This window comes from Beauveria bassiana (assembly GCF_000280675.1).
Source record: "Beauveria bassiana ARSEF 2860 unplaced genomic scaffold BBA_S00004, whole genome shotgun sequence".
NCBI lineage: Eukaryota > Fungi > Ascomycota > Sordariomycetes > Hypocreales > Cordycipitaceae > Beauveria > Beauveria bassiana.
Window position 1 is genome coordinate 218,949 of NW_007930839.1, and position 21,280 is coordinate 240,228.

Here is a 21,280-nt window from a genome sequence, read left to right on the forward strand (position 1 = left end):
ATGTTTTAGCTAGGTTACGGAAGGCACGTACGTAAGGTACCTTAGGCATTGGCAGGTACCTAGTGCAAGGCACTGTGTCCGTGTTATTTTGGTGCAACTGGATGCGCCCGCTGTAGAAAACTTAAACAAGTGCTTCCGTCATTAACAATCTCTCCGAAATACGTGCCGACTTGGTTACACGACTTTGCGGGTTGCATACGGTCAGAATCTACAATCTTCGCATTTGGTATTTGGTCTGCCCCTCCCTCCAAACCACAGCGACCAGACCAGATCAGACCTGCAGTACCGGCTACCTCTCTCATCACCTCGGAATTTTATCTTGATGCGGACAGCTTGGACAGCCAACGCAGATGCTTAGTATTATTGCGTTTTTATTCGATACCCATCTCGACCAAGCACATTGGACAGAAGTTGCCGCTGTCGCCTTCAGACTTCCTTCATTTACCCCACTGCCACCACTACACTGCCCACACTACCTACAACCTACAGCTCTAGTTGCCCCTCGTCAACTCCCCCACAGCACGGTTGGCTGCCGGCGAACGCGATCCGTTGACAATCTATTGGCGGCCTTCATCTTCTTCATCTTCTTTGCCTCTGTCAGTCTTCTTCTTGCACCTGCCCTCACCTCTCCAGGTATCCAGGCCCCAGAATTCTCGCTCGGGCTCCTGGAACCTCTCTCTCAGTCTCGTTACCGCACTTCAAGAACCCACATGTTAATTCCTGTCGCCGGCCGCTACAGACGGCGTTCACGGCTCCGTGACTTGGTTGGAGCTTTGTCAGCCAAGACGCCATCTCGATGGATCGATCCGCTGCCTCCGTTCACAGTTGCGACGTCGATCTGCAGACACCGCCCGAGACTACAACCCGGCCGAACCCTTTCGAAGATGATGACGCTTCTTCTCGCAAACGCCGCCGCACATCTGCATCGGCTTCCATGTCGCCAGTCCAAGACGGCTCCTTTGATAACTTTACCGAGTTCAATAATACCAATGATATAATTGACAAGAACAATAGAAACAGAGCTCTACAAGAAGCCATTTCCGACCCAGACAATCTTACCCACGAAGTTCAGACGCCCGGGGCCGCAGACTCGCCAACCCCCCTTGATCCTTCCGGCCAGCTCACGCTCAGTTTGCGACGAATGGTGGAAGACGACCGCAACGATAGATTACAGCCAGGCAAATGCCTACTACGTTCAGGATTCAATTCGCCATTGTTGGAGCAAGACGGCACATCGGATCAGTACGGAGACACGATGGTGCCGTCATGTGCCGACACGTCGTCTTCTGATCTAGAAGAAGTCATCACGCCTCCTGAATCCTTTCCGTTTCGACGAGAAAGGGATGAACTACACGAGCCTGTAATTCGGTTCGCACAATATCTGTCCAACGGCAAGAACACCCATCAAATGCGCCTCAAAATCTCGATGCTGACAGCTGGAAACAGAGCGCAGCATTGACAATACCAATCTCAAGATGCTCTCAACATGGATGGAGCAGTCGGCTATCAAGTTCTTTCAAACATCTGAGAGACCGACCGTTTTGCTCGCACTTCAATCACAGAGGAAATTCTGGCTATCGTTTCCAGCAATTATGACTGCATTAACAATGGCAAGGTATCATATATCACGGTCTGCAACTGAAGAAAACAATGAAGGCTAACTGGAACAGATCTCAGCTGGATGGCACCGAATCACTACTTGCCACCCTTCGAAACATATTGTCGCTTTATTCGCTACTTACCGCCACCCTCGTCAGATTCGACCATGTGACGCTTCAACAAGCACTCGCTAGTGACGCAGAGACAGAAGACGAACTTGCCCTCTTCTCCATCGAATGCTTACATATATGGTACGATCTACTTTATATCGAAGAGCGACAAACTACGGCTACTGCCTCGACAGATGATGCGTCGCCTTGGACACGCAGCGAAATGTCGAGACTTCTTCTATCTCCTTTGATCGCGACGCATGGCAACAGTACGCAGTGGATCAGCTCTTTTGCTTGTGACCTATCTCTGTTTACCAGCACACCAAAGTTTCGACTCCGCGATTTCACTCTTGTCGCTTGTATTTTCAGTGATTGTGTCGCGGCTGATTACCGAAGGGGTGAAGCAATCTCAGAGGGCCTTGCTTCATCATACGCCGTAGGTGTTGTGCAACAGACTCGAGAAACCTGGCTGGCGATTTCCGATGCTTTTTTTGCAATCATCGAGAAGAATATATCTGTTCTCAGCAGCGAAACGGCAAATCGTTTTTTTTGTGCCTTGGCCAATATATTCTCCTTCATTTGCCAATCAGACAGACAGGCTGAAAGGGACGAACCCGATGGTATTGACCACTTGCTCCAAACATATCGACTGAAACACCCAGAAGTAACATCTGAGATGTTGCAAAAAATTGCACCCTGGGAATGGAGGCTTGGGATATTGGCCAAGCTCGTTCAATCAGGGCTCATGCATCTCCGAGTCATGGCCGTTAACATGCTGTGCAGCTGTTTGGCCGAAGTTTGGACACAGGAAGAAGCTGCTGCCGACGGTCGTCAGTTTCTACGTCATTTGGGTCACGTTGTCGACAATGAATTGATTGGCTACATCGTTGGCCCGTCATGTCACCCCGAAATCATTGTGGCCAGCACCAATATTATCGTATTTCTGGTTCTATCAGATGCGAACACTGAACCTCTACTTGATCGACTTTGGCGCTCCATTGAATCTAGCCAAGACCCACGAGTGGCAGACGCCATCACACGCGTCACCAACAATGTTCTTTCTGTGTTGCGCTACAGCGATTTGGTGCATCTATGCGAAAAGTTTGATGACGTTAAGCTCAAGGATTTCACACCATTGCTTCGGAATCTTTGGGAAGCTTTAATTGGGGAAATGGTGTCTAAAGCGCAACTAACTAGTCAACCCCTCCCGGCGGACCCCTTCCTTTCCATTTTGCGCCTCTTGAGAGAGATACCAACCTGCGACAATGGTGCACATTACGCATATCCCGATCTACACATGGCGGCAATGCAACGAGCCCGAGATCTACTCAACTATGGCCTGGAAATTGAAGTTCGAAAACAGCTATACCAAAATTGCGTCAGCCACCTGGCATCTGATTCGGCAACAACGCTCGGGAGTCTTTGGTTCCTGTCTGTATGTATTCGACCGGCCATATCTAGTGAGCTTCAGTACCTCACCGAGAAGCACGACATAGTTCGAGTCGTGGTGGAGGAATTGGAATATGCTATCATTGCCGCATCAGGTCCATCTCTACTCGTATTGGCCGGTCACGCGAACCAAGCTCGTCGAGACTTGATCTCTCAAATTATCCATTTCCAGCCCAAATCCATCACCGAAGAGCTGGGCACCAGACTTTGGGAGGTGTTAGTTGGTTCCAAGGCTCTTAATGCTGCCGACAGGATTGCGGCCTGGCAAACGATATCTACGGTCGGAAACAACAGCGGCTTCCAAAACCCGTTCCTACAAGTTTGCTTTTCCAGGCATCTTCCCCATTTAGCTGCCAGCTGGTATTGTGACGGAATGCTCAATTTTGTCAAAGAGAACGTGATGATGCGAGTCAACCAAAGCGAAGAGTTCAGTCTCGATCACGAGGAGCTTGTCGCCAAGAGTGGCATCGAGCACCTTTGGCGAATCATCCTGGCCGCTCATGAGGAGAACATTGCTAAGTCTGCAATGGTCTTACTCGCTTCCGGGGTTTATTTGGAGAGCAAAGCAATTGCGACCTGCACAGTGAGCAGAGCTCAGAGCATTCACCTCAATTTCGTCCGTCAATGTCTTGACCTCATGCGCGAAGCTAGACGTGCTGTGCAAGCTGCTCCAATCAACGATGACGCAGATGACGATTCGGCTGTTTTGGTTGAACCTGAGCGCGAGATAGTGAAGAAGAAGCGTGGATTTTTGCGCACACTAAGACTTCTCCATTATTTCTTGGACGAATATCGCACCAATCCTCGGTATGCCGCTGCCGATCTTCGGTCGTTGGTACCGGAGTGCGCCACAGAGATAAAAGGCGAACCGACCACACTTCAGTATCAGGCGTTCGGTGACGAAAACAATAGCGAAATCAAGCCACTGCGGATAGGCCGAGAAAACTCTCTCGCATCGCTGCTGGCTACTCTCAGAGATGAGACGGGCTTCGAGAGCTACAAAGCTTACTATAGAGGTCGGCCGTTGATTCCAACCGAGACCCAAGCAGGCAAATCTCTGCAAGAGTTGGGCATGTGCGATGCGTTAATTCTTATCAATAAAGACGTTGCTGCATCTGAGATGCCCAGTCACGTCAAACCTGGATCGTCACCCATCGAGATCGAAATCTTGTCTCACTTTTCGGAGTTCTGGCAATATTTGATCATGGATGAAAATATCGCTGTTGAGGTAAGAACATGGCACGCAACGTTTCCTTCCTCTAACTCATGTCACTAATCATAATTTCAAGACGTACAACTTTCTTTTACGACTCCCGGCCGATGGCCATTTGATGCAGCGCTTATTGGCCGAGGATATCAAGTATGAGGACCACTTTGTCCCTGATCAACCTTGTAGGTTGTTATACTCCATTTTCGTCCTGATGGAGTGCGTGAAAGAGACACAACAGCAACGAAGGTCATTGGGTCACAACTCAACAATTCCGATCGAAAGCGAATCCTACGCTGCCATGGTATACAAGGCTTTACGGCTGCTTGCGCAGGGCTTGGATGACGAGACTATTACCCAAGCTGCATCTGCTCGCGTGAACGTGCCGGTCACATCAGCCTTAATATTTCAGTTTCAGCGCCTTCTCGATGGTATGTCATGGGCCCCCGTACACGGAAGCAAAGCTAACTCATACAGACGCAGTTTCATTACGGCACACTCCTTCTGCACAGGACATCCCAGGGCCTTCCTCATGCCGAATACTGTCAATACTAGACAACGCTACGGGCTCGGAAGATGATGAACTCGTTCATCTCAGTGCTAAGTGCCTATCTTTGATCCTCAGATTGGGATTAGTCAATGAGGCATTCTGGCTGGCATTGTCCGATAGCCCGTTGCTGGCAGAGCTGATGCGTCGGACATGCGTCTTGTCCAATCAAAAACAATTCCGGCATTTCTGCGTCAGCTTAATCGAGGACAGCATTAAAAAGGAGTTCGAGATGGCTGATAGAAATGGCTGCATCGCAAAGTACTTTTGGTCTTGGGCGCTGGAGACGTTGACTACCATCCCGAAACTGGGAGAAAACTGCCATGAGTTGATGAAGCTTATGTGCAGTCTCGTCGTTAAAATGCGTCAAAAATACCCTGAATGTCTCGACCTTGGATCACTGGTCCGGCAATTGACCGAGTACTTGATAGCACATAGATGCACCGAGGTAGGCTTAACGCCGAAAATGTCGATGTGAGTCTTGTTAACGAGAAGGTTTCAGGATATTTACCAAGTTACACCGTGCGATGTGGTAGCCGAGGGGCTAGTCACTCTCCTCCTTCGCTGTCTCCAGGTAGATGAGTCTCTAGCTCAATCTGTTCCAAGGTAGTTATTCTCTTTGATGAAGAATGAGCCAGTAACTGATCTTTGTGCAGGGCTGCACTCACCACTCTTATGAAGGAGCATCTCTTCCCGCCAGAGCAAAATGTGATAGACAAGTCTCTGCCAAGAATCATTCTAAATTCTGAAACCAGAGGCAAGCTCTACGAATGTATATACCTGTATCTACGCGCTCACAACGACATGTTGCTTGAGACAGTGCAGTTTCTGGACGAGATGGTTCCCTTCTATCCTGGTAGTGGTAAGTGTTGGTAGCCCAAAAGCAAGTTGCTGAGCTGACATCCGAGTAGCTGAACCATACATATATGACCTCCCCTTTCAATTTGAGCAAGAGAAAGCGCTGCGGTCACCTGCCGGATATGTCGGCCTGCAGAACCTATCCAACACCTGCTACCTCAACTCACTCATCACACAATTGTACATGAATCCTGGCTTTCGGAATTACCTGTTATCATTTGATGTGGATGAAGCCGACGACTCCAAAGCACTCTTGCATGAAACTCAGCGGCTTTTCGTGTATCTACAAGAGAGCATTGATCGGGCGGTGGAGCCGGCTACATTCGTTGGCGCAATCAAGACGTATGACCAGGGGCCAATTGACATCCACAGCCAGATGGATGTGGACGAATTCTATAACCTTTTGTTTGACAGGTGGGAAGCCCAGCTTCCGAATGCCGCGGCCAGAAGGAAGTTCCGGTCAATATATGGCGGTCAGCTCGTACAACAAATCAAGTCAAAAGAGTGTGGACACATTTCGGAGAGATTGGAGCCTTTCTCTGCTATCCAGTGCGACATCAAGGGTAAATCGACACTCGAAGATAGCCTACAGGCCTATGTGGGCGGAGAGACCATGGACGGCGGTAAGTGTCGCGGTGCATCGGCGAGAACAAGTGCTAAACACATGCAGATAACAAATACAAGTGCTCCTCATGTGACCGGCATGTTGATGCTGTGAAAAGGTGAGTTTTCCATGTTGTTCAAGATGGAAAGATGCTTATATACCCAGGGCTTGTTTAAAAGACGTACCTGACAACGTGATCTTTCATCTAAAGCGGTTCGAATTCAACCTTCAGACACTGCAGCGGAGCAAGATCGATGATTATTTCGCGTTCCCTGACAAGCTAGATTTGCAGCCGTACACAATTGAACACCTCAGCGGATCGACACCCGAAGGCAAACAAGACATGTTTGAGCTGGTTGGTGTACTTGTACATGCAGGCACGGCAGAATCTGGCCACTACTATTCCTACGTACGTGAGCGCGCACCAAACCAAGACACGACGACCAAGTGGGTAGAGTTCAACGACGACCAAGTGGGGTTATGGAATCCTTCGTCGATGGAAGCATCGACATTTGGTGGTCCAGAGCGGCGCTCAGTATACGAAGAAAATAGCATATCCTTTGACAAGAGCTACAGTGCTTATATGCTGTTCTATCAACGGATCTCCTACCCAACCGAAGCCGCCGAGGCTCAGCCGGTATCGGAAGTGAGCCAATACTCGTATACAACGAAGGGCGAGGCCCTGAAAGAGCACATACGGAGTACCAATGTCTTGCTCCTGCGCCGCCACTGCCTATTTGATCCAAATCATGCCAAGTTTGTTCAGGCTTGTGTCTGCGAGGGCCTCAGGGTGGGTCGACATTCTCAAGCTGGATTAGAGCTGGATGGACAGTCGGTGGGAGAGGTCGAAGCCCCCAAAGCCTGCAAACTGGTTGTGGGTACTGCATTGAGTTATCTGGATCAGATATTCAGCCGCAGCAAAGATAGTTCGTCGGCCCTCATTTTTTGCACCATGCTGGCTGAGTTGGCAAGGACACGGCAAGATTGCGCATGGCATGTGCTCGAATATTTCCAGCATCGCCCCGCTGTGCTTCGCTCGCTTTTGTTGCGAAACCCGGAACGCAATGTGCGATCCGCCATCGGCCACCTCTTTGTCGTCTGTATGGAGAAGCTATCCAAGAGCTGTCCAGATTCGTACTATACTCGGACGAGCGCAGTATGGCTGGGTAGCGGTGATGAAGACGAAGACATGGATGGTGATGACGCAGAAAACGAGGGCATGCTGTCGCGTGCGGTAAAGCTACTCAACCAGCTCTGGAAGTATTTTCAGCATCACATCAGAGCGTGGGAAGAGTACTTTACAACAATTCTTCACGTGGCGCAGCTTGGAAGAGAAGAGTGCACTGCGATCCTGGCGTCAGGCTACTTGGAGAAGTGCTTAAGAATCATCACTGCGGATCGCTCCATGCAACTAGAGCCGAATTTTGTGAAGATGCTGCAGAACGTTTACAGGAGGTTCAGCGGACAGGCACCGTCTTATGTTGCGGTCTTGGCTGTCATTGAGTTTCTGATGGATCGGCTGGAACCAGAACTCAGCCACGAGACGATTGTGGAGGCAGCTGATGAACGACTAGCTCACAGCGGTGAGTATCTTCCGTGGACAGCAGCAGAGGTCAGGTTGTTAGTGACGCACCCTGAGGAAGAGGACTCTAGCCTGTTCATGGCGCGCTTATTGGAGATAGACCAGGCACCGGAAGTCACCAGACGGATCCTGAAGCGAATCCTGCGTGCGGGTGAGATTCCGACGGCAAAGCTGTTGGGCATGCTCGAACAGACGATCCGAGGCGATGCAACTACGGAGCCTCTTGATTCGTACATCCGAGCCGCAGCAATCTTCGTCGACAGCTGCCGTCACCTGAGCGATGCTCAGCGACTGATTCAACACATCTGCGAGCAGGCAGCCAGCTTCGAAAGAGGGGAAGGCGAGGCATTTCTTGGGCTCATGTGGCGGGCGATTGATAGCACGCGGCTGAGCGAGGAAGAGCGTGGGCGGCTGCGGCTGTCAACGCTGCATACAATACCCAGCTGGGCGCCGTATTTGCTACAGTATGCAGACAGCCAAGTACGCAATGGAACGGAGCGTTTGGTGGATATGGCGCTGCGTCTTCCGTTTGAGTCGGGGTCGACGAGCGTCGAGGCTGCAGCATTGTCATCAGAGCTCGCACTGGCAATAGGAACTAAGTGTCTCGATTTCTTGCAGCATGCGCACGTCAAGCGGAGAGCGTCTATCGAACGAGACCTTGCCGGGGTGCTAATTCGCGTGCTGTCTAACTGCAACGTGGTGGTGTCAGAAAGCGAGACATTGGACGAGGATGTTAAGGAAGAATTCAGCGAGCAGCAGCAAGGTGCGTATAGAGTTTCAGATGTAAGGGCAGGTTTGTTAACGAGCAGATAGAAATCCTGGAAAGTATGACTGCACTGGTTGTGGACCGGGCAGAAGACGAGGGATCTGGTAAGTGAGAAGCGTGGGCTTGGGCAAGGAACCGCAACTGACTTGGGGCTACAGATTGGGAGGGATCGGCACTGTCATCGGAGCCGATGGATGAGGACGCCGACACGGAAGAGGCGCTGATTATGCTAGGGAATAATGGGTACGCATGAAGGAAGATTGACGGGCCATAGCACGTGTGATTGGAAAGCTGGTCAGAGAGGATGGTAGGTTTTATCTCTGGCATGGAATTGATGACGGCATACGACATGAGAAGTACTAGATGTTGATGACGAAGTAATGAATGATGCACAAGACAGATGACTCTAGTGCAAATATGGCATGGTGCATATGGAGTTGTTTGTATACTATGGCTACGCGTAGCTTGTACACGGCAGTCCATTTGCATTACGCGTCACTTATGAGTAATCTAGCAGCTGCTGCAGGAACACCTGCCAGCCCTGTCTAGATTACTCATAAGTGACGCATAATAGATGATGGCATGTGTGCGCTGTCACCGTAAAGTAAGAGTAAGGAAGCTGTTTGATGCGTGGCGTTTCTGCAGCGAGGATCAAACGCTGGAGAATTTTTAGACAATGCGGCCGGATGGAGTTTTTGTGATGCAAAATGCTAAACGTTTCTCTAGTGCCCCCTGCTGTTGAAACCTTTTTTTTTTTTTTTTTTTTTTTTGCCCTATTTAAAAGAAACGCCATTGTTCCTGTTTCGGGGAAACGTGGTGGTGTGTGTTCGCGGGGCAGAACGCTGGTTGGCTGCGGGTCATGGTTGGGGTGGGTGGGGTTCGTGGAGACGGGACGGGCGCTTAAATGAGATGAGGAAGCTGAAAGTTGGTTCTTTTCTATTCTTTTCGTGTTATTTTTTTTCAAGAAAAAAGAAAGGCCAACTCGAGCAAGAGAAGTATTAAAAAGGTTTCTCGCTTCTCTTAACAATATATCTATATATATATATATACATATATTCACTTTATATGCGCGGAGTGAGACCGGGCATTATTAGACAACTATGAGTCTGTGACTGGTGTGTCGGAGTTGCAGCAGGGATCTAGCAGATCGAGTGGGGAATTCTTCAGAGGGGGTGGGAAAAAACCCCCAGTTCCAAATTTAGCAGGCGCCGCTTTTTTTTTCTCCCCTTCTTCTTCCCCAATCTGGTTTGGTTATTTACGCGCCCAGCGCCCCATTTTCCCCAGTTGGGGGACGGTCGTGTCACAAGGGAACTTGTCCAACGCGACCCGTCATTTCTGTTCAGACAGCAACTGAAACAAGAGTCACAAATATTTGGATTCTTTTTTTTTTCGATTATTTCCAACTGTCGTTGTCAAGTTGTCGTCACCACGTACAATATGACAGCTCCCATCTAAACTCTGTCCCGACGGGTAAAAACTTCCGGGCTTGCAAGGCGCCCGTGCAAACACACTTCGGCCAACTTTTCCACCGAGAAAATGTAGAAGATTGATGAATATAGCAACGTCACCATCACGACTGTAATCTTGAAAGGCTTTTGGTTTTCTTACAAGGGACTGCTGTCTTCTCTTCTAATCCCAGGGCCTTGTTTCCGGACAAATGTGGCTGGCGTTTCCGGTCCCGTCTCGTTTCGTCCTCAGCCCACTCCATATTCCCCTATTATTATCCAATCCAATCCATCTTGTTCGCTGCCAAATAGCCGCCCATCATCACCTACCCACCCCACCCACCCACATACAAGTTACAACACACCCCACGTCCACGCCTCGTAAAAATAGCAGCATCTTGCTGCCTACAGCTGTCGGCGGCGTGTTCTTGTTTTGATTCTTTTCTGTTCTATTTCTATTTCTGTTTTGCGTTTCAGATCTCGAGATGCAGGTGGGGTGAAAAAGGCCGCCGCTGTGCTGTTTTGTTTCATGACAACGTGAGCTGAGAGGCATCTATATGTATACATACCTCACACTCTCCCTCGTTCTTCCTCCTTCTTCTCTTTCTCGATCAACCGGTCCTAGGCCTTGGTTCTGAACAGAAGATTGACGAAGAAAACAAAAAACTTTGTTTCTCTCTTCTGTATTACCCAAACAGCTTGCGTCTTCTAGCATTTACTTGTATAGTAGCCAAGTCTGAACCAAAAGCCTGGGTACTGGTTGAGCCGACACACACTTACACGTCACATTCTTTCCGCACAACTCGCTCCTTTACGAAACACCGGCCCCCTTTTGTTCTTCTCCAGGTTCTCCCTTCACCCCTACCTCTGACGCCCCGAACAATCATGCCTCTCAAGGATACAATCTCCTCGCCCCTCGAAGCCGGCCCCTCCCTCCTCGATGCGCACCACATCCCGCCGCAGCTCGTCCCAGCCCTCGAATATACATCTTCCCGCCTCGCCCGCAAGTCCCTGCACCTGACGCTCGTCGTCGCCCGCCGCGACTACCAGCTTCCGCCCTCGCCCGTCCTCTGCTCCCAGCCGCCCTCACCGCCGTCGACCTGCGGCTCCCCGGCCTCGCCCTCGCGGAGCCGCTCCTTTACCCGGCATTTACACCTCCCGCGATGGGGCCGCCGCCGTCACCACGACCACCAGCCATCCCCCTCTCCCGCCTCTCCCTCCTCCTCCTCCGCCGCCTCGTCTATGCCGACCTCGCCCCGATCCATCTTCTCCTTGCCAGCCTACACGCCCATTTCGCCCCAATTCCCACGATCCCAGCAGGGCTCAATGTCGCCAAAGTCGCCCATATGGCCCCTCACACCAATGACGCCGCTCTCGCCGCCGCTGCCCCCGACACCATCCACCATGAAATCCTCCGTCCCGACCGAGGGCTCCTCCTCGTACGGCTTCCCCATGACGCCGCAGCACGGCGTGCGTCTCATCCACCACGGCAACCTGCCGGCCAAGGCCGAAAGGACGCTGCAGTCGGCCCTCGCCAAAGCCGGCCGCAAGTCGGGCGGCGACGGACGCACGCACATTGCGCCCGCGCTCGGCGCGCCCGCCTGCGGCCTCAGCAGCGCGCTCTTCAACGACTCGGTGGCCCAAAACGACGTGCTCTTCTCTTCCGACGGCCTCTCGCTCATTGCGCTGGACCGCCTGTACAGCCTCAAGGCCGCGCTGTCGAGCTACTCCAAGACGGGCTCCCCGCTGCGGCTCGAGGACGCCGTCGACGAGCTGCGCCGCTACGTGCTGGCGACGGGCGGCAAGGTGTCCAAGATGCACCTGCTGCGCTCGTACGACTGGCTCAGCGTGTCGCGCTCGGCGCTGGCGGACCTCGACCGCATGTACCGCCGGGCGTACGGGGGCGTCGAGATGCAGGGCGGCATCGACGGCATGTACTTTGCGCCGGTTCCCGAAACGACGTCGTCGGTGTGGTCCGACGACGAAGAAGATGACAACGAAGACGAAGAGGATGACGACGACGACGAGATGGGCCGGGAGGAAGCGTACAATGACCAGGACAGCGGCGTCTACGTCGAAGGGCTACCGGACAGCCCGACCATTGACCCGGCCATGGTGGGCATGTCCGACAGCGCCACGCCCGTGCCCACGCAGCCAAAGCCCTCCTCCTCCGCCTCCGCCTCCGCCTCCTCTCGCAAGACGCCCCCGCTGCGGGTGCAAACGAGCATGATCCACACGCCCGCGCATCAAACGGTCGACAAGACGCACGCCATTGACGAGAGGCAAATCGCAACACCGATAGTGCTACAAGAAGAAGAAGTAGAAGAAGAAGAAGAAGCTGATGCGGTGGCAACGGCGCGGCCTGACGACGAATCGGGCCTCGCAGCCGTAGCGAGGGACCAGCTGTGGTGCAGCACGCAGTCGGCATCGATTGACGAGATCCTCAGCCCGGGGGCGGATCCGGAAACCCCCGCGCGGGATCGAGACGACGTCGACGACGGTCCCATGACGCCCAACGGCTACGACGACATTTCGCCCATAACAAGAGGCGAGTGGGGGTTCCTGCTGGTGGATCGAGACTTTCGAAATGCAAGGACCGTGGCTGTGACGACATGTTGAACAAGGTCTCTCGCCTCGCTCACCAGACACCAATCGTACACTTGATATTAGCGTTGGCATTATTCCCAGTTTTCTTTCTTGTTTGATAGATGGCAGAAAGCTTTGTGATTCTTACTCTCAAATCTTGAAAAAAAAAAAATATGCAATAGGGTATCATTATGCGTGCGTGAATGTATACATACAACATATATATATATACACATGAGATCCAACTGGCCCCCCCCCCCCCCCCTTCCCTCACCAGCCATACCGGCTCGACGCCTCGCGGCGATTCGTCCTGCCCTTGGCAAAACTATCCTCGAGCGCATCCTTTTGGCTCTGCACGTTGTCAACGAGCTGCCGCAGGCTGTGCTTGCCGCCGCCCTGAATCGCCCGCACCGGGTTGTGAATCTGCTGCTCGCCGCTCGCCCGCAGCGCCTCGTTGTGCCGGTACTCGCGGTCCATGTTGAAATTGACGATCCGCTGCGCCGTGGTGCCGCTGCCGCTTCCGCTGCCGGCGCCGGCGCGGCCAAAGAGCTCGCGCCGCGCGGCGGCTGACAGGTTCATGTCGTCGGCAATGGCGCCCACCGACTCCGCCTCCTTCTCTTCCGCCACGAGGGGCTCGGTGGCCTGCGCGGCGGTGTTGTAGGCATCGTCGTGGGCGGTTTCAAAGAGAGGCTCGTAGGCGCCGGTGCCGCTCGATAGCGACGGGCCCGGCGCGGGGGTTGTGTCGTCGGAAGGGATGGAAAAGAGCGAAACCTTTTTCCTGCTGGGCGGCTCTGGCGGAGCGGTAGAAGGAGCGGGCGTTTGGGTCGCGGTGGAGTTGGCATCCGCGGAGGGGCCAAGCTTCGCCGCTACGGTGGACGTTGTCGTCGTTGTCGTCTTCTTCTTCGGTTTGCCCTTGGCGACGGACAGCGGGCGGAACATGAGCGGCTTGCCCGTGAGTTTGACCTCTGACGCCGGTTTCTGGCCCTCTGGGATCGCCGGCTCCACCACTGCGTTTTTCGGCGGCGGCAAGCTCAGCCCACCACTCTTCATCGTTGTCGTCGTCCGCCCCGCGTCGTCGCCTGCCTCATCACCATCGCCCACCGCATCGGCATTCGTTGTAGACGGCACGTCCGCCGCATCTCTGCTGAATCCAGGCGCGGCACTCGTCCGCAGACCTACCCCCCTCGAGCCACCCGCCGTCGATCTGGCCGCCGTGTTCTTGGGCGCCGGCAGGAACGCGTTGAAGCCAGAAAAACGCCCGCCGCCACCACCAGTCGTGCGCGCTCGCTTCGCTGGTGGTTCATCGCTCGGAGGGTTTGCAGCGTTGCCGGCGAGGTTGACAATGATCTTGCCGGCTTTGGACTTGTCGACGACGGAGGGGACCTTTTTGCTGGACGCGCTGCCGCCGCCGCCGACGAGTTTCGATTTGGGAGTTGGTTTGGTGGGTGCTTCGGCCTCGGGACCGGAGGAGTCAGACTCGGAGGAGTAGTCGACGAGGCCCATGGTGGTTGGTGTGGTGGTTGTGTTGCCGAACGTGTTTGTGCAGAGGACAGGATATGTTTGCGATCGACTTTTCGTTGGGCTATTGCAGGTGACAGCTGTTTATTAGTGGGGTGGTTGGCAGGAGCTGGCAAGCATGATTATCGGGCAAGCGACCAAGGCAAAAATGAAAAAGAAGTGAGGCAGAATAAAAAACGAGAATGAGAAACAAGATACGTCATATTTTTCAATTTCTTGTAAGTTTCTAGTTGCAAGAGACAGCCTAACACTGTATCACGCCTCGGCACGTGCAAGTAAAGTAGAATACCTAGAATACACACCCGCCGAGTTCTGGTCCTCAAAGCTCTCTTCATTAGCATTTACAATGATCATATTGTGTTCTCATAGTCATATAAAAAAGATCCTACTAATTTTGAATGATAGAAGCATAAACAATATACTAGGCTCAGGACGTCTTAAAGATATCTTAGGAATTAATCTGATGCTGCCTGAGGTGAGGTTCTGATTATGTCTTGTAATTCGTAGCACCTGCACGACAGGTTTCAGCCCAATCGATGAATATTCATAATGCCTGATTTCCTGAAGTCCAGCATTACGGGCTGCCAACTTTGTAAGGTACTGCTTGATGCCCGCCAAATTCGTTTGCAAACCTCTCCCCAACGAAGCCTCTCGACATTTTCCGGCCTCAAGTTTCAAACCCGATATCTACAGTGAGTGGCGACAAATATTAGCCTCTCTCCAGGTATCGCAACCGAAGTCAGAACGGTCGATGAGATGCCGTGATGTTGCTTCATCTGGGTTCGTCAGCAGCAGACACATTCGGTCATTTTAAAACGGTAACTTAAAGATGTTCACACAAGGGCAAAATGAATTTCTGTATAGGATATGTTGTATTAATAGCAGGTCGCTAGACAACTGCTCGAGATCCAATCCCTTATATGGTTACACTCTGAAGTTTTGGCATTAAGAGTTTGACCTCCTCATGCTGAGGATGCGAGGCTGGTAATGCAAACCCCAGCTTTTCCGCAGAAATTATGTATTATGAAAAACAAGCAACCTCTCTCTCAAATCCTGACTGTTCCTTTGACAAGAAAAAAGAAATTACAGGTTGGCCATGGCGGCGGCACCACCAAAGAGGGCACCCATAGCCATCATGGCGGTGGGAGCGGCAGCGGCGGCGGTCGAGCTGGCCGAGGAGGCGGCGGACGAGGCCGAAGAGGCAGCCTTGGAGGCCGAGCTGGCCGAAGAGGAGAGAGAGCTGGCGGCGGTGCCGGAGGCGCTCTTGGCCGAGGAGCTGAGCTCGCCGGCCTTGGAGGAGAGCGACTCGGCGGCGGTGGAGGCGGCCGTGGCGGCCGAGCTGCCGGCGCTGGTCACGGCGGAGCCGGCGCTGGTGGCAACGGAGCTGGCGCTGGTGGCGATGCTCGAGGCGCCCGAAGCGACGTTGGTGGCCCAGCTAGAGACGTCCGAGGCGGCGCCGCCAAGGGCGGTAGAGGCTCCTGAGGCGATGCCCTCGGCGCCGGTCTTGATGTCGTTGAGATCAGCCTAGAAGGGGTGTATGTTAGTGGGTGGAACGGGAGGACGGTGCGTGAAGCGGGAAAGACGAACCTGGACGACGGCGGCAATGGCGAGGATAGCAACGTTGGAGAACTTCATCTTGATGGTGTTGTGTATATGATGAACTGAAAAACGCTTGTTCGGGTATATGGAAGATTGGTTGATGATGGATGGGGTATAAGACAGTTGTATTGATGAGGAGGGAGGAAAGCCAAGTCAGCATGTTGGGGGGGCGAGCTCGAGTTTATATGCTTGGTGCCTGTGCAAGGATCCTATTCCCGGTTAACGACAGGGAAGAACCAACTATTGCACAACCTCCTCACAGTTGCGTCTGATCATCGCGGCGGCCTGCCTGCCTTGGTTGTGGCGTGGGGTTGCTGGGGTCGAGGGGGGGGGGGGGCGGCTGGGCGGGAGGCACGGCGTTGGGACGGTTGCTGTACTGAAAGCCACAGCTGCAACGGGGGCTGGGTAAAAAGCCTGGAACAATTCAAAAACTTGGTTATTGTGGTACTTGATACTTTATTTCCTTGCAGACAACCCCCAAGAACAATGGGCCGCTTCGCTTTGGTCAGACGTTGCTGTAGCGCGGTGGAGTCTTTGCGACGCCATCAGCGCAGAGAGTGACATCACGATTTGTTTTTTTTTTTTTTTTCCTTTATTACTGCTGGTTAGGCGGCAAACGGGCTGTTCCTCCTCTTGTGGCATTGCATTTCAGCACCCCCGACCATGGCCATTACAGGCATAAATCGGTATAGAGTTTCGGGTAAGCTAGAAGCACAGAGACTTTTTGCGTTTGAAATAGCGCCCATTGTTGGCACAATAGGGGGAAATATCTTTTTTGTACCCGTTCGTGCCGTTTTCAGATCGAGATTGGTCTGGGACAATGTCTGGGGGGCGTCACTTTGGTGCCTTGGCAGACGTTGGCACAGGAGAAACAAGGCACCGCCACGTGTGGCGTCATCAGTCGCATTCTGCACTCATCACTCCATCTCACCATTGCAACATTTCATCATTTCCCCCTTTGATTGATTGGCTACTATATGACTAAGGTAGAACTACAAAGTTGCGCTACAGCCATCTAGCGTGCTAGCATGCTGTCATTCTCTAACTGTGCATGTCTCTGGCGCTTAGATGCACCGTACCGTAGCTGCATAGCAAGACGTGCAAGTCAAGGGGGGGTATGTATGGCCTTACGTGGCGTTGCAAATAGACTGATTCTATCCGTATGCATACCTAATACTATGTACAGCAACAAAGCCGAGAGTGGGCCAACTGATGCAGGCTGCTGGTCTGAAAATAGGAACATTGGGCTTTTTGCACAGCCTGGACCCCAATGGATCACCCAGCACATGCACGCCTCTGCGACCCGATTCTGGGCTGCTTTTGGCTGATTACCTGCAGCTCAGCCGAAAACACACAAGCCAGGCAGGGCCCCAGGGAGCAAATGAAAGAAGAAGAGGGAAAGAAAAAAAGGCAACTGGTGAAAAGACTACTGATAGATCTACGCACACAAGTTGTTTTACTCACGCATTGTTGGTAGTTGCTCAGCCACAGCTAGCCACATGAGACATTCTAGCCACACTTCTTCTGCGTTGAGGTGTGGGAAGGCTTCTTTTGGGCTGGACCCATCTCTGGTTTTAATCCAGCAAGTTCCGGAACTTGTTGTACATACAGTACCCAACCAGTGAGCAAGAAACGTGGTCAAAGGAAAATGGGGGCGCGCCACGAGGCTCCCGTCCAGTTCTCGAATTCGCCGACAAAGCCCACGAAGCTTAACAAAGTTGCAAAGCACAATGCCAGCACAGCGCCAGGCTCCATCCAGCACAAGGCCATTTCGGAGCTCCAAGGGCTCTCTGAAACAATAACAGAAAAAAATATCCCCAACCACATGTAATCATGACATCGCCGTGATGCTGCGAATGGAGCTCACCCAACATGATCTCGCACATTGTGGGACGCGGGGATCCCAGCCATAAGAGTGGGTCTCGATGACATGATGCCATGCGCGCCACAAGCTATTCGCCATACCAAGCTTTTTCTACATTACTCTTGTCACTCGGCTAAGCTTTCATTTCCATGTGCGTACTCCGTAGCTTTTTTTTTCCCTCTCCGCCTCAGCCCTCCGCCTTGGTCTTTTTTAACCCACTCGCCCAACAGGGGGCAGGTTGGCGGGATCCTCCAATGGTCGGAATATTACTCTGACGCTAATAACAGGAACGGATGGATCCCTAAAAGTGCCCTGCGGCTCAGCAAGCAGTTTCACACCAGCAGCCACTCTGTCATAGAGTTTTGTCGTCTCTTTGTTCTGATGCTATTCATTCTTGAATCTAATTCATACTACTGAAATAGAGGACTAGTCTGAATCACATTCGTAGTATCTTCTTGTCTACCTACTAGCAACTGGCTTGTCTGTTTCCAAGGCTGCTTTGATTCTCCTTAGCCAGGCCATGAGAGAAACATCAAGTAGGTAGTACTTGCAGTCCCCTACCGAGAACCGTGTGGGTACAGTCTACCCACCTCCTCAGCACTGTTGATCCAAAGACACCTTGGTTCGCTTTCTCCATATTCTCGAGCACCAGACTCTCCCTTCTTCCCCTTGTCCCGCTGCTCAGCTCACACCTCGGGGTTGTACGGAGCAATGCCCTTTTTCAGCTCGCTGACAATTTCTGCCGCCTCGTCGGCATTGCGCGCCTCAAAGTCATAGCGTTTCGTCTCCGTTGCTCTATACACGACCAACTGTAACAGTGACGTCAGTACCCGAGCCCATTTCAAAAGACAAAGAGACAGAGAAAATAGAGAGCGTCCACGTACCTTGAAATTGGTCGGGTGTTTTCGCGCCACCTTGCACCCAATCACGTTGCTGAAATGCACCGTCGTCGTCTTGCTCGTGCTGTCATGCAGCGCCTTGCCCCCCGACGCCGGCTTAATGTGAATATACTCGCCGTCAATCATCAGCAGCCGCTCGCTCAGCACCAGCCGCATCGGCTGCTTGCGCCACACCGTGTAGCTGTACCCCTCGTTGCTCAGCTCGTCCTGCTTGAGCGCCTCGCGCGCCAGCGGGTGCACCCCCAACATCGGGCCTGCCCCGCGCTGCTTGTTGTTGGCCCGCCGCAGCGTGTGGCTCTCGGGCAGCGACGTCGCGGCACCGGGCCGCGGCGATGCGCTGCTCGGCGAGCCTGCCATTGTCAGCAGGCCGTCCGTCGCGAAGCGCCGCCGGTACAGCTCCAGGTCCGACACGTTGCCAATCGATGAGACGGGCCGGTCAATCATCACCACAGCCCCAGAGCCCGGCAGTTTGAGCACATGGTTGGCCTTGTCAAGCTGCCTCTTACGGCACACGAGCTCCAGAACCTCTTCCAGGTATGTGTCCGTCGTCACATCAACCGTAACCATTTGTCCGGGAACAATATCCGAAGACATAATATGCACGCGCAATAGTTTCTGCTGGCCTCTGTTGGTATTCGGCATGATGTTCGGCGTCTGCGGCGCGTCGGCAAGTGGCGTATTGGGGCGATACGTAGTCGTGACAATAGGATTGTGCCGAGGTCGATTGGCTCCGAGCTGTGTTGCGGCGACAGCAGGCTGTAGATTATATTTGCGGGCTTCTTCTGCATCGTTTGCAGGAGTGGACTGCGGTGCCACCTCTTCGTCGTCTTGTGGTGTGAGTTTCTTGTTCGCTTCATACTCGTCCTCGTCAGCGAGCACTAGAGCAAAGTCGTCAAAGGCTCTCGAGTTGGAACGCATGCGGCCACCACCTCTCAGTCCTGCATTATGAACAGTTGTAAACGAAACAAGAGGCTTCGTTCTCTCAAATGGCGGGAAGTCGTCGTCTACTTCGCCACCCTCCTCCACCATTCGTAGAGTCCACCAATTTATGTTCAGCTTGTCGCGCGGCAGACGAGGCTCTCTCTTCTCTTCGTTGTATCGATACAAGCTTAGACCGATGAGATCCGCAACCGTCACGGCTCGTTCAGCGCCTTGCCCATCGCTTACACGTGGCCGGATAGGCACCTCAAAGGGCTTGCTTGATGTTTTAGAATATGCTGGATATATGCGAACAGCAATGGATCCCGGCGTTCCTTGGCCACTATAATGCGCGAATTTTTGAAAAGGTATTGTTGATTTGTGCTCTTTCGCTTTCAACCCCTGCGTGAGTAAACTTGATGGCTGTATGATGCTTAGGGGTCGAATGGTGCTTAGGGGCCGAGGGGGCGGTAGGGCCGAAAGCTTTGCGGGTTCGGACGGGAGCTGTGATTTTCGTATCATCGATTGTCTGCGGTAGTTTCGCGGAGGGGTACCGACGACTGGCTGCGTTGGTGAGCCGTTGTCGACTGTGTTCAGAATGGACGCCGAGTCGATACTTTCGACATAGTCCTCTGAAATATCAGACCCCTCATCCGAGTCTTCTTCTTCCTCTGGCAGGAGCGTTGTGTCGGCGCGCTTGATGCCGGGTATAGGCTCCTCGTTAATTCTGTCCTGCAGCTTCAACGTACGCACCGCTGCCCGTGCCGCCTCCCGGTGCCTCTGCGCATGAGGCATGTCAAATTCGCTCTCGGAAGAAATTTCGCTGCTGGTGACTGTATCTCTTCGTGACCGCTCCTTGACCGTTTCTAGCGCCGACTGCGAGCCGCGGCGCACCGCTCTTGGCGACGTACTGCCAAATGGCTGCTTGAGACTCGTGTTTTGCAGCGGCGACGACCCCGCGCGGTGGCGTAGGGGCATTTTGGCGAATTTTATTCGCTGCGCGTCGCGCTGCTCCTGTTCTTCCTCACTCTCGTCGGTGAGATCGCTACTGTCGTCCTCCTCCATTTGCTCGCGGCGCCTGCGCCTCTTAGTTGCAATGCCGGGGCCCATGGTGTCGGCGCCGCCGTGCGTCAGCATGCCGCCGTCATCTTCTCCATCTTCGAGCGATAAGCCGAGCAAGCGTGGAGCCTGAAAGTATTCCGAAGCAATCGCCGTGGGGATCGGGGGAGAATGCGTCCGCTTATGGCTCGACGTCGGACGCCATCCTGCGGCTTTGAACGGCGCGGTGTTGATGAAGCTCTCGTTGACTGTGAGAAGGCGCTCACCCACGCCGTCGGCAATGTCGTTGAGATAGCTTGTTCGCAGCTGGTAAGAGACGAGACTGGCGATTCGTTAGCTGATGCAGATGTGATGGGAGGGGAACGCCAGTAGGCGGGCAGTGCTGAGCTCACTCACTCTTCCAGTTGAAGAACGGACATGGTGAGGGGGAATTGCCGACGCTCTGTAATGTTAAGTGCGATATGTATGAATTGTATAGATGCACATTGCGCGAGGAGATTTAGAACTATGCCGCAGGGCGACAATGGAGATGGTGGGAGGAAATCGGGCTCTGGGGAGTGAACTCCCCCACATTGAGACAGCGTCACTATATTAGTAGGTACCTCAGTATTAGTAGCAACCACCCGAACCATCTTCCAAGGACGCTATTGCTGAGCAAAGATGTCAAAAT

At 53.0% G+C, this 21,280-nt stretch overlaps 6 protein-coding genes across 6 annotated transcripts; 3 read left to right on the plus strand and 3 right to left on the minus strand.

Moving 5' to 3' along the window:
* Nucleotides 1–796: 796 nt before the first annotated feature.
* Nucleotides 797–1,459, plus strand: BBA_01859 (uncharacterized protein; the record flags this gene model as incomplete). Its single annotated transcript, XM_008596956.1, has 1 exon — nucleotides 797–1,459. One exon carries the CDS (start codon nucleotides 797–799, stop codon nucleotides 1,457–1,459), a length of 663 nt encoding a protein of 220 aa, XP_008595178.1.
* A 191-nt stretch (nucleotides 1,460–1,650) lies between these two features.
* On the plus strand, nucleotides 1,651–8,975 carry BBA_01860 (ubiquitin carboxyl-terminal hydrolase; the record flags this gene model as incomplete). The annotated part of the gene is made up of 10 exons (XM_008596957.1): nucleotides 1,651–4,386; nucleotides 4,448–4,796; nucleotides 4,849–5,360; nucleotides 5,415–5,518; nucleotides 5,569–5,774; nucleotides 5,824–6,393; nucleotides 6,441–6,492; nucleotides 6,540–8,719; nucleotides 8,770–8,826; nucleotides 8,881–8,975. 10 exons carry the CDS (start codon nucleotides 1,651–1,653, stop codon nucleotides 8,973–8,975), a joined length of 6,861 nt encoding a protein of 2,286 aa, XP_008595179.1.
* A 2,077-nt stretch (nucleotides 8,976–11,052) lies between these two features.
* Nucleotides 11,053–12,786, plus strand: BBA_01861 (uncharacterized protein; the record flags this gene model as incomplete). Its single annotated transcript, XM_008596958.1, has 1 exon — nucleotides 11,053–12,786. One exon carries the CDS (start codon nucleotides 11,053–11,055, stop codon nucleotides 12,784–12,786), a length of 1,734 nt encoding a protein of 577 aa, XP_008595180.1.
* Nucleotides 12,787–13,023: 237 nt separating this feature from the next.
* On the minus strand, nucleotides 13,024–14,256 carry BBA_01862 (uncharacterized protein; the record flags this gene model as incomplete). Its single annotated transcript, XM_008596959.1, has 1 exon — nucleotides 13,024–14,256. The coding sequence occupies one exon, from the start codon at nucleotides 14,254–14,256 to the stop codon at nucleotides 13,024–13,026; it is 1,233 nt and encodes a 410-aa protein (XP_008595181.1).
* Nucleotides 14,257–15,354: 1,098 nt separating this feature from the next.
* BBA_01863 (uncharacterized protein) lies at nucleotides 15,355–15,906 on the minus strand (the record flags this gene model as incomplete). Its single annotated transcript, XM_008596960.1, has 2 exons — nucleotides 15,355–15,795; nucleotides 15,859–15,906. The coding sequence occupies 2 exons, from the start codon at nucleotides 15,904–15,906 to the stop codon at nucleotides 15,355–15,357; spliced, it is 489 nt and encodes a 162-aa protein (XP_008595182.1).
* A 2,514-nt stretch (nucleotides 15,907–18,420) lies between these two features.
* BBA_01864 (stress-activated map kinase-interacting protein) lies at nucleotides 18,421–21,029 on the minus strand (the record flags this gene model as incomplete). Its single annotated transcript, XM_008596961.1, has 3 exons — nucleotides 18,421–18,543; nucleotides 18,619–20,932; nucleotides 21,007–21,029. 3 exons carry the CDS (start codon nucleotides 21,027–21,029, stop codon nucleotides 18,421–18,423), a joined length of 2,460 nt encoding a protein of 819 aa, XP_008595183.1.
* Between the last annotated feature and the right edge of the window lie 251 nt (nucleotides 21,030–21,280).